Below are 12,462 nucleotides of genomic sequence, written 5' to 3'. Positions count from 1 at the left end.
AAATAAGCCAGGCACAAAAGCAAAAATACTGTATGATTTCACTTACATGAAGTATCTAAAGTAGTCAAAATAATAGAAACAGAACGTAGAATGGTGGTTGCCAGGGGCAGGAAGGGAGGGGAAAAAGGAAGTTGTTGTTTACTGGGTATAGAGTTTCAGTTTTGCAAGATTTTTGAAAAAGTTCTGGAGATTGGTTGCACAACAATGTGAATGTTAATGCCGCTGAACTATATACTTAAAATGATTAAATGGTAAGTTTTATGTTATACATATTTTGCCACACAAAACCCCCCTAATTTCATTGAATTAAAAAAAAAATTGGGGAGCCAGAGTGCTTGGGTTTGACTCTTGAGACCTTGGGCAAGTTACTTAAAATCTATGAGCTCTAATTTCCTCCTCTGTAAAGTTTTGTTACAGGGCTTTATGAGAATTGAGTCTGGCACATAGAAAATGCTTAATACATGTGAGATATAATTATTATAAAAAGCAACCCTGGGGGCTTCCCTGGTGGCGCAGTGGTTGAGAGTCCGCCTGCCGATGCAGTGGACACGGGTTCGTGCCCCGGTCCGGGAAGATCCCACATGCCGCGGAGCGGCTGGGCCCGTGAGCCATGGCCGCTGAGCCTGCGCGTCCGGAGCCTGTGCTCCGCAACGGGAGAGGCCACAGCAGTGATAGGCCTGCGTACCGCAAAAAAAAAAAAAAAAAAAAAAGCAACCCTGGGACTTCCCTGGTGGTCCAGTGGTTAGGACTCTGCGCTTCCACTGCAGGGGGCACGGGTTTGACCCTTGGTGGTGGAATTAAGATCCCGCATGCCGCGCAGTGCGGCAAAAAAAACCCCTCCAAAACCAAGACAAACCACCCCCCAAAATAAAAACAAAAAGTGTCCCTAAGCCTCTTTCTTCAATTCACGAATTTGACAAATGTCAAGCCCATACTTCCTTCAATGCATCATTCTGCACTTTGGGAAAACTACAGAAAAAATGTTCCACCTACATGGAGCTTAATTACTAGTGGTGGATTCAGATAATACATGAGTAGATTATAAATTCTGGGAAGAAAAATAAAACATGTTAAGAGTATAAGAAAGGCTGGGAAGTGCTGTGACCTGACACTTGAGCAGAACGCAAATGAAGTAAGGAGCCTGTGGGGTACTCCACTGTGTAATGAATATCTAGTATTTTAACAACCTTGCATCATAATGTTATAGATTAAATAATGCCTAATTCTTAACTTTGCGAACATTAGACTCACTAAACAAAATTAATTCCAAATGCCAGTATCTGAAACAAATTCAGCAAAGAAATAACAAAATTCCAAAACCTTTTAATCTTTCCTGTATTTTTTTTCTTGAAAATACTAGATTTAAAAGAAAATGTCACATTGTAAACAAGTCCAGTGATCCATTAGCTTAAAACAGAATGACAGCACAATCACATTATAAAACCTAAAAATGAAACACTGGTACCAAACACAGCAGTTAAAGAGAGGCCTGAGCCAGGCTCTGAAAGATCTTTCCCGGAAATAGAGGCAGCAGCAGCTTCAAAGAGGCACAAAAATTGGAAGAAGGAGGAGGCAGCATTCAAACCATCAAGGCATAAGAGTACCAAAAAAAAAAAAAAAAACAGAGCAATAGACTCATCTTGTGAACAAGAGGTGAAGGATAAAAGGGCAAAAGCATACTTCCTGATGTTCTGGGAACATCAGACCACGCCACATGAACCCAGGAGTGTTAGAAGGGCAGTTTTTTAAGTGGGGAAAGGATATTAGTCAACTTTAGAAGCACTTGGGTCTGCTTCTTGGCACTCAACTCTCAGGGACACAGGAAACACGTCACTCTAGTGTTGTTTCTAAACTCATAATTGAGCTGCTTGCCCTGACCCCATCACCTTGGCTGAACATAACATCGAATCTTGGCTGTGTCTGTTGCTCCCATGGATGTCCTACTTATGAATGAATATGTATAAGAGAGGTGCCACGGTGAGACCTTGGAACAAAACACAGGGCTCTCTTGGGAAAAGGGTTTCTGTCTTCCTCCTGGTGCTGGAGGGTCCCTGAGGGATAGGAGTTTGATGTGGCTTGAGGCTCCGAGTTCATCAGCAAAACTTTCTCTTTCTCTTTAGCCCCACCCACCCAAATCCTTCCCCAAGGAGGCCTCTGAGTTCATGGAAAGGCCAACTGAGAGAGCAGAAAAAAACAGCTGGGGAAAGAACGTAAGGGATAGTTTTCTTCCTGTGGCACTTGTTACTGACCAGAGTGACTACTTCCTTATAGTGACTTTAGACATTGAGAGAGTTTGTTCCTTAATCTGGAACACTGATTCTCAGATAAGGGGCAGGCCTTCCCAAGAGGGGCTCTTAAGACTCTCCGAAGCGGTTTTGTCCAACATAAGCCCCAAACTCTCTCTCAACTGAGATCAGTATATGTAATGACAGAAATTCCTGATGGGAGTATATTGTACATCTGAACAGTGTTAGAGGCACAACAAAAAGCTAAAAACCCCTAATCTGTGGGACAGACGTCAAAATTATATAGTGATTTTTTTTCTCATTAAGTTACAAATAAGTAGCTAAATTCCATGACTAGACTCCACGCTGAACAGCCAAGAACGACAAGTTCACCCATTCAACTAGTAACCACACTAGATTAAAGCAATACAATTCTGTCCTCCTAAAGACAATTTCCAGAAAGACCCGCCTGTCCCAGTGAGGTAGTTGACACTAGGATTAGCACAGGCTAATCACTGTACGGTTTCTTAGAAGACTGGCTTTTCTCTGTTCCTTTCTCTTTCATAGTGCACAAGGGGTCCACCAACTTGTTATGAACAAGCATTAAGCCTCTGAAATACTTGACAGTCTTCACTTTCAACTCTAGGGTGGCATCCTCGTCGCACATAAACACCGTGTGGGGATGCTACTGGAAGGCAGACATATGGTTCACTCCCTCCTCCGTGGCCTTATACAGAGCAAACGCCTTGTGAGCACCTGAGATGAAGATTATCATCTCTCTAGCATCCATCACAGTGCCCATGCCCACCATCAGGGCCATGGTGGGCACCTTGGTGAGATTTCCATCAAAGAACCTAGCAAGGGCTTCCTTGGTGTCTCAGTGGTTAAGAGTCCACCTGCCAATGCAGGGGACACGGGTTTGAGCCCTGGTCCGGGAAGATCCCACATGCTGCAGAGCAACTAAGCCCGTGCGCCACAACTACTGACCCTGTGCTGTACAGCCCACAAGCCACAGCTACTGAGCCCACGTGCCACAACTACTGAAGCCCGTGTGCCTAGAGCCTGTGCTCTGCAACAAAAGAAGCCACTGCAATGAGAAGCCCGTGCACCGCCATGAAGAGTAGCCCCTGCTCGCTGCAACTGGAGAAAGCCCATGCACAGCAACAAAGACCCAACGCAGCCAAAAATAAACACATAAATTTATTAAAAAAAATATATATATATAAAAAGAACCTAGCATTGGCCAGGATGGTGTCCATGGCCAGTGTCTTCACATGGTCCTAGACAATAGACTGGAGCCCAACTCGTAAAAGGCAATGTGTCCACCAAGGCCGATGCCTCCCAACAAACAGCTCAATCCCTCCCGCAGCCTTGATCTTCTCTTCAAAGGCATCACACTCAGCCTGTAGGCCAGGTGCATTCCCATCCAGAATGTGGGTGTTTTCTGGGTGGATATCAGTGTGTTTGAAGAGTTGTTCCACATGAAGGCGTGGTAGCTCTCTGGGTGGTCTCAAAGAAGGCCCACATACTCATCCATGTTGAAAGTCTTCACATATCTGAAGGACAGGTCTCCATTCTTATAGTACTCAATCAGCTTCTTGTAGCAGACAAGTGGGGTGCTCCTAGTGGGGAGCCCCAGGGTGAAGTACTTGTCTGGCCCTTGGCTAAACTGGATGATGCAGTTCCTGATGTATTTGGCCACCCACTCACTGGCCTGAGAAGAGGGGTCCAGGATGGTGAGCTTCATCTTGTTGAGGACACCTCCTGTGGTGGCTGTAGAGACTGTGCTAATCTTTCCTTGTTTAATGATAACATAAATAATTTATTGGAACACAAGCATTAAAATTGTCAGAAAGGTAACATTTAGACATTGCAAAGATGATATATTAAGTGACATATATGATCCATTTTTACCTTAAAAATACAACGATTTTTTCAATATGCATTGAAAAAGTCTAGGAAGATTCATATCAAGAGGTGGCTACAGTGCAGCCATTATGGAAACCAGTATGGAAGTTCCTTAAAAAACTAAAAATAGAGTTACCATATGATCCAGCAATCCCACTCCTGGGCATATATCCAGAAAAGATGAAAACTCTAATTCGAAAAGATACATGCACCCCAATGTTCATAGCAGCACTATTTACAATAGCCAAGACATGGAAGCAACCTAAGTGTCCATCAACAGATGAATGGATAAAGAAGATGTGGTATATATATACAATGAAATATTCCTCAGCCACAAAAAAGAATGAAATATTGCCTTTTGCAGCAACATGGATGGACCTAGAGATTACCATACTAAATGAAGTAAGTCAGACAGAGAAAGACAAATGTCATATCATTGATATGTGGAATCTAAAATAATGGTACAAATGAACATATTTACAAAACAGGAACAGAGTCACAGATGTAGAAAACAAACTTATTGTTACCAAAGGGGAAAAGGGTGGGGCAGAGGGATAAATTGGGAGATTGGGATTGACATATACACACTACTATATATAAAATAAACAACAAGGATTTACTGTACAGCACAGGGAACTATATTCAGTATCTTGTAATAAACTATAATTGATAAGAATCTGAAAAAAATATATGACTGATCACTTTACTGTACACCTGGAACTAACACAGTATTCTAAGTTAACTATAATTAAAAAAAAGGGGGGGGGCTGTAATGTGGAGCAAATGGACCTCTTACACACTGCTGGTGGGAATGCAAAATGATCCACTTTGAAAAAAGACGTGTATATCTTACGAAGTTAAACACGTACTTACCATTTGGCCCAGCAGTGCAACTCATAAAGGAATAAAAGAGAAATAAAATTATATGTTCAAAGACTTGCATACATATGTTCATAACTATTAATAGCCTCAAACTGGAAACAACCCAAATGTCCATCAACTGGTAATGAGATAAAACAAATTGAGTATAACCAAGGTATGGAAAATTGCTCAGCAATAAAAAGAAATATTTATACATACCACATGAATGAATTTCGGAAACATTATACTAAGTGACAGAACTCAAATACAAAAGATTACATGCTGTGCATACATATATTTATATGAAATTCTAGAAAAGGCAAACCTATGGTGACAAAAAGCAGACCAACAATTGCCTGGGTAAGTGGTAGGGAGGATATGCAGAGGGTGGGGAATATTAGAGGGAAAAGAAAACTTTTTAAAGTGATAGAAATGTTCTATATACGCATACCTCAGAGATATTGCAGGTTCAGTTGTAGACCACTGTAATGAAGTGAGCCACACAAATTTTTTTGGCTTCCCAGTACATACAAAAGTCAGTTGTTTTTACACTATGCAGTAGTCTATTAAGTGTGCAATAGCATTGTCTAAAACAACAGTGTACATACTTTAATTAAAAAATACTTTCTTGCCAAAAAATGCTAGCCATCATCTAAGCCTTCAGTGAGCTGTAATCTTTTGCTGGTGGAGGGTCCTACCTTGATGTTCATGGCTGTGGACTGAGCAGGGTGGTGGTTGCTGAAGGTTGGGGTGGCTGTGGCGAGGTCTTTAAGACAACAGTAAAGTTTCCCACATCGATTGACTCCTCCTTTCACTTGAACACTTAGAGGCCATTTAGACTTATTACTTGGCCTATTTCAATATTGTTGTGTCTCAGGGAATAGGGAGGACTAACGAGAGGGAGAGAGACTGGGGAATGGCAGGTCAGTGGAGCAGTGAGAACACACACAACATTGCCATCTTATATGGGTGTGGCTCATGGCACCCCAAAACAATGATAATATCATACGTCAAAATCACTGATCACAGATTACCATAAATATAATAATGAAAAATTTGCAATATTGTGAGAATTACCAAAATGTGACAGAGACATGAAGTGAGCAAATACTGTTGGAAAAATGGCGCCAATAGACTTGCTTGATGCAGAGTTGCCACAAACCTTCAATTTGGTAAAAAAAACGCAGTATCTGTGAATCACAATAAGGCAAAGCACAATAAAATGAGGATTGTAGTGGTAGTTATACAATCATATATAATTATGATTATACAAACTATACACTTAGACTGGGTACATTTTATTCTATGTAAATTATACCTCAGTGAAGCTGGAAAAAATTCATTGTAATATAAAACCTAAGATTTACACAATTTTCTTCATGTGAAAAAATAATAAAAATTAAAAAAAATTTGAACAGGTGACCTCTGGTTGGTGGGAATATAGTTTTTATTTTTTGCTTACATATATTGAATGTTATACAATGAATGCTATTTTCCATAATTAATCAATTATTTCTTGAAGTGATGATGACCTAACTGAAGTAAGTAAATAAGCCCAACTTGGTTTGGTGAGACAGCGTCAGGGTGGATGTTTGAACCTGGATCTCTATACTCTTGGCCATTATACAGGTACATTCCAAGCTTCCCAGATAAGAATAATAGCCTGGGATGCTTAACAAAACTGTTTGTATACTACACTTTTAAATCTGCATAGTTAATAAGTCCTCAAAGGTGATTCTTACCACGGGGAAATTTGATGGAACCATTGCCTACATGCAGAATCTGAAACCTCAGGAACATTTTCTTTTATATTAAGGGTCTGTCATTGATGCCAAATAATCCCACATGTGTATTAGTTACCCCACCTGGAATCTATTAGCATTAATCTTTCCTGGAAAGTCATCTTCCTTATGAAGCTATCCCTAACTGGGACCCCATGCCTGCCCAGAGTTGGGTGACCCTTGGTGGTTCCTTTTCTATCCCCGTTACCCGTACAGTAAAGCATATAGCTCTTCTTGCCCAGGTCTTTACTTAATTGGCACAACTGACACTGGGGCTGGATAAATTCTTTGCTGTGGGGGCTGTCCAGTGTACTGTAGGATGTTTAGCAGCATCTCTGGCTTCTACCCTTACACACCAGTAGCACCAACCTCCCATGCCCAGTTGTGACAACCAAAAATGCAAAAATGTCTCCAGTCATTGACACATGTCCCTGAAGGTGGCAAAATTAACCAAGTTAAGAACCATTAACTTGTCTCCCGTGTCAGTCTAAATAAACATCTTCTAATCAATCCTCTGCATAGATTCCAGATTTCTAAAACTTGCAGTTCAAAGCATAGTCCTTAGCCCAGCAGCACTGGTGTTAGGTATAAGAGCTTGTTAGAAAAGCAATATCTCAGGCCCAACCCCAGGCTCTGCATTTTTAACAAGATTAACAATCCCTGGTGATTCCTATGCTCTTAAAGTTTGAGAAGAACTGCCAGAAAGTCTCTAACTTGCCTGAGGGTTAATATCACTTGGAACAGAGGTTAACAAAATTCCTAAGTCCTTCTCCTGGAGATTTCATTCCATTGGTCAAGGGTGGGGCCTAGGAGCCTGCATTGTTAAAATGTGTCTCAGGTATCCTTATCTTTGGGCAAGTTAAGGAACTGCCAAAATAAACATTAGGGAATTCCCCGGTGGTCCAGTGGTTAGGACTCGGTGCTTTCTCTGCTGGGCCTGGGTTCAGTCCCTGGTTGGGGAACTAAGATTCGGCACGCCGTGCAGCTTGGCCACAAAAATAAATAAATAAATAAATAAATTCAGATTTTGTCATTATCCACATAAAATTAAAACCTCTGGGCTTCCCTGGTGGTGCAGTGGTTGAGAGTCTGCCTGCCGATGCAGGGGACGCGGGTTCGTGCCCCGGTCCGGGAAGATCCCACATGCCGCGGAGCGGCTGGGCCCGTGAGCCATGGCCGCTGGGCCTGTGCGTCCGGAGCCTGTGCTCCACAGCGTGAGAGGCCACGGTGGTGAGAGGCCCGCGTACCGCAAAAAACAAACAAACAGAAAACAAAACCTCCTCTGTGGCTCCCCATGACCTGGAGCAGTGGTTCTCAACCTTAGGTACTCACCTAGGGAGTACTTAAAAATCCTAATACTAGGTTGTTCCTCAAACCAATTAAATCAGAAATCTCTGGGGTAGAAACCCATTCACTGATGTGTGTTTTAAAACTCCCCAGTTGCAGCCAATGTTGAGAACCACTGGAAATGACCAAGCCTGAGCTCCTTAGCCTGGCTTAAAGCCCAACTAGAAAGGTCCCTTTCTAGCTCTGCTTTGCACTGCACTTTTATATATGTACACTTTACTCCCGCCTCACTAAACTATCTGAAATTCCTACACCTATAGTACTTTCAAGTCTCTGGGACTTTCTACTGGTTATGCTGTCTTCTACTGCCCTGGCAAAGAGTTATTCATCCCTAACGACTAAATTACCACTTAGCCCCCACTTTAGAGTTAATCAATTAGTTAATTAATTAATTAAGGCTGTGCCGCACAGCACACGGGATCTTAGTTCCCCGACCAGGGATCGAACCTGTGCCCCCTGCGGTGGAAGTGTGGAGTCGGAACCACTGGACCACCAGGGAATTCCCTAGAGTGATTTTAGATTTCCCTGACAAACTCATTCAGGCAGAGTGAATCATTCCCTTCTCTGTGCTAACACCATCCGTCTTTGTGTAGACTTGTATTACTATATTTACCCCAGTATATTAATAGGCTACAAATATTATATCTTGAGGACAGGAACTATGCCTGGTTCACCTTTATATACCTAGCACCTAGCAAAGGGCCAGGCATACAGTAAACAGCCAATAATATCTGTTGACTTAGTGAAAGTACTGTAAGCAACAAAATAAAAACAAGCAGGATATTACCTTCTTTAAAAAAATTTTTTTTTGATTTAACATAATCTAACTACATAAAAATCTTAATTAGAAAAGAACTTTTGTTGGGAGGGAGACGCAAGAGGGAGGAGATATGGGGATATATGTATACGTATAGCTGATTCACTTTGTTATACAGCAGAAACTAACACACCATTGTAAAGCAATTATACTCCAATAAAGATGTTAAAAAAAACCAAAAAACTTTTAAGCTGTGATCCTCAAATGAAGAAATACACCTGAAAGCACTCCTAAGAGAGAAGCCTTTTCCTTGATTCAGAATCATAATTTGGTCCATTCCAAGGCTTTGAAATAATTGTTTTTTTTTTTTTTTTTTTGATATGCAGGCCTCTCACTGTTGTGGCCTCTCCCGTTGCAGAGCACAGGCTCCGGATGCGCAGGCTCAGCGGCCATGGCTCACAGGCCCAGCCGCTCCGCGGCATGTGGGATCTTCCTGGACCGGGGCACGAACCCGCGTCCCCTGCATCAGCAGGTGGACTCTCAACCACTGAGCCACCAGGGAAGCCCTAATTCTGTTTTTTTATATGTGTCTATGGCACTTTTTCAATTTAGGTGAAATTTACCTAACATAAAATTAACTATTTTAAAGTGTAAAATTTAGTGTCATTTAATAAATTTACAATGTTATACAATCACCACCTATATCAAGTTCCAAAATTATTTTCATCACCTCAAAAGAAAACCCTATACTCATCAAGCAGTCATTCACTCCCCATTCTCTTCCTAGCTCCTAGAAAGCACCAGGAACATTAACTTTTAAGTTACACTAAGATATTTAAAAGATATAAAGCAGATAGTTAAAGAGATACAGATTCTAGATGGTTGCACAATTGCATCTCATCACACAGAAGAGCTCAAGTGTAGTTTTTTCAATAATCTCAAAAAACTCCAGTATTTTATTAACCATTTTATGTACATTGATATTCAGTCTTGAAAACTGATAAAAACATGTCCAGAGTTTCTTATAAAGACAACGTACAAATGCTCATTTACATTCTGCACATTAATAACGATGATGAAAATGACACAGTATTCATAGCTACATAAAAATATATACAAGGATTCAAACAGACGATGTTATTTGGCTTATAACATGTGTAGATACTACACAAAAAAATGAGGATGTAATTTTCAGAAAAGTAAAATGTGACCAAAATCACTTTTCGTCTTAAAATTTAAAAATAAAATTCCTAACAATCATAATTACTAGTTCATACTCAAATCTCAGACTAATTCAAATTAGCCACGGTTAGACATAGGTTAAGTTAAATATATATATATATATATATTTTTTGCGGTACGCGGGCCTCTCACTGTTGTGGCCTCTCCCGTTGCGGAGCACAGGCTCCAGACACGCAGGCTCAGCGGCCATGGCTCATGGGCCTAGCCGCTCCGCAGCATGTGGGATCTTCCTGGACCGGGGCATGAACCCGTGTCCCCTGCATCGGCAGGCGGACTCTCAACCACTGCGCCACCAGGGAAGCCCCGGTTAAGTTAAATACTTGTTAAATATTTTGCATTTAAAAAAATAAGGTCTGTGGTTTAAAAAACATACATTTGATAAGATTTTCTCAAAATTAATTAAGAATGGCTTATCCATGTCCTTCCAGATTCTGGAAACTCACTAGAAAAAGTGAATACCGAACAGCTGACTCTTTGGAAAGTTGCACCCCAAGCCCCGGAAAACACCCTTAAGGGGCCCAGTGATCAAACCCTAATGGGAAACTCATAATGCACCGATGATACTGAGAACAAAGAGGGGGAAGTAATATGGCATGAGGTGACATTAATGTGGTTTTGAAAAAGGTTTCAACTATTCTTAGGGAATCAATTATACATTGAGAATGACCAATCTCATGATAACCTCAAAAACAGTATCTCACATATTATCATGGTGCTACCTCACTAGTAGGAATATGGTTTCTAACAACTCTTTTCTGTATTTTACTCTACTGGCTTGAGAAGCAGCTTCCTATTTTGAGAATTATATGACATGATATAATCATACATAACTAAGTTAATGGTTTGGAAAACAAAATGATAGTAGTTTTAAAAAGGAGCAAGTATCTCTTTTATCAGGTTGTGACACCAGGCTAAGAGGGCTTAGGGCTGCAAAGCAAGGAGTGGGGGTAGTGCAGGGGTTCAGGTACAAATCTGCTTCTGCTCAAGGAGAGGAAGGGCACGAGAAGTGTCTGGACAACCCACAATGGTCTTGGCACCTGGATGTGGAGCTACCACACTGGGTCAGAGACAGGCTGGGCATCATCCTCTGGCCCAGATGCCATGGAACCCAACCCCTACTTAATACTAAATTAGGAACACAAACCCCTCAAACGACACTTACCAAAAACAGATTATTCACCCTCATATTACAAAGCCCAGAAGAATAAGACATTTAATTATTTTAAAAAGTGAGCCAAAAAATTATGAGGTTTCTCCTTACTTCACCTGAATAACCCAGGAACAAATATTTTAACAATTCTATGACTATTAATATGTTTAAAAGGCACTTAAAACATTCCTTTACAATCCAACTCAAAATACATCTGTCAACTACATTTTGGATAAATGTAAAAAAAACCCAACTTTGGTGTAACTTTTTTTTGTAACTCAGTGATATTTACTACCTACAGGGCTGAATGTTTTGAAAGATAGAGCCCCAACTTTCTGCAAAACAACTTGAAAGTGCTTTTATCATAGAAATGGGAAGGGCACTAATGATTTGCTCTTTCACTGACAACATCCTGTAGTCGTTTAAGTAAAACGTCATCATTTTCTTGACAGAGGCGTTTGGCAGGTGATTCTGCATCACCATCGATGGCTATTGCTCGCTTCTTGGTTCTCTGCTCACCTTGCCTTATCATGTTGTTGATATCTTTCAAACTCTGTGCAAAAATAGAGGACATGTGTGAGTAAAAGGGGAAAAGGGAGAAACAGCAGCCAAGAACTAAGCTAACTGCTTTTTCCTGCCCTTTATCCTCTATCCAAAGCTGAACACTGGGGTAGAGATTATTTTTTGAATCTAGGCCAACCTAATAAGGGTGATTAGAACTAATCTTTTCAGGTGATTTTAAAAATTGGATTTACCTTATAGCAGTAGTTTTCAAAATGTGGACATGAGACCAGAAGCAGCAGAAGCATTTGGAAACTTATCAGGAATGCAATTTCTCAAGCCTCGCCCTACACCTACTGAATCAGACATTCTGGGGGTTGGGCCCAGCAATCTATAGTTTATCAAGCCTTCCAGGTGATTCTGATACTCCCTAAAGTTTGAGATCCTCCTCCTGAAGCAGTGCTTTTCAAACTTTAATGTGCTTACTAATCGTCTGGGGAATATTGTTACTATGCAGATTCAAATTCAGTTGGGCTGGTGTAAGCCTGAGAGTCTGCGTTTCTAACAGGCTCCCAGGTGATGCTGATGTTGCTCGTCTGTAAGGCAGCCTTAGAGAAGTTGCTCCTGAAAGCTGTGCATCACAACAGTCTAGGAGACCTGCCTGCCAGAGCTCTGTGATACAGGAAGTCT

At 41.1% G+C, this 12,462-nt stretch overlaps 1 protein-coding gene and 1 pseudogene across 5 annotated transcripts in view; both read right to left on the bottom strand.

Annotated features, from left to right (window-relative positions):
• Positions 1-2,589: 2,589 nt before the first annotated feature.
• LOC307198732 (glucosamine-6-phosphate deaminase 1-like) lies at positions 2,590-4,140 on the bottom strand (annotated as a pseudogene). Its single transcript has 2 exons — positions 3,459-4,140; positions 2,590-3,079 (listed from the first exon to the last, which is right to left on the bottom strand). The product of its transcript is annotated as a glucosamine-6-phosphate deaminase 1-like (transcript).
• Positions 4,141-9,984: 5,844 nt separating this feature from the next.
• RBL1 (RB transcriptional corepressor like 1) overlaps positions 9,985-12,462 on the bottom strand; it is a gene marked incomplete at its 3' end in the record, with an annotated part of 75,650 nt that continues 73,172 nt past the window's right edge. For all 4 annotated transcript variants that reach the window (XM_079945876.1, XM_079945877.1, XM_079945878.1 and 1 more), the window contains one exon: positions 9,985-11,824. In XM_079945876.1, the coding sequence (XP_079802002.1) occupies positions 11,654-11,824 (171 nt within the window). The remainder of the gene's footprint in view (positions 11,825-12,462) is intronic.

This window comes from Stenella coeruleoalba, assembly GCF_951394435.1.
Source record: "Stenella coeruleoalba genome assembly, chromosome: 15".
In the NCBI taxonomy this organism is placed as follows: Eukaryota; Metazoa; Chordata; class Mammalia; order Artiodactyla; family Delphinidae; genus Stenella; species Stenella coeruleoalba.
This window is presented reverse-complemented; position numbering and strand designations above follow the sequence as displayed.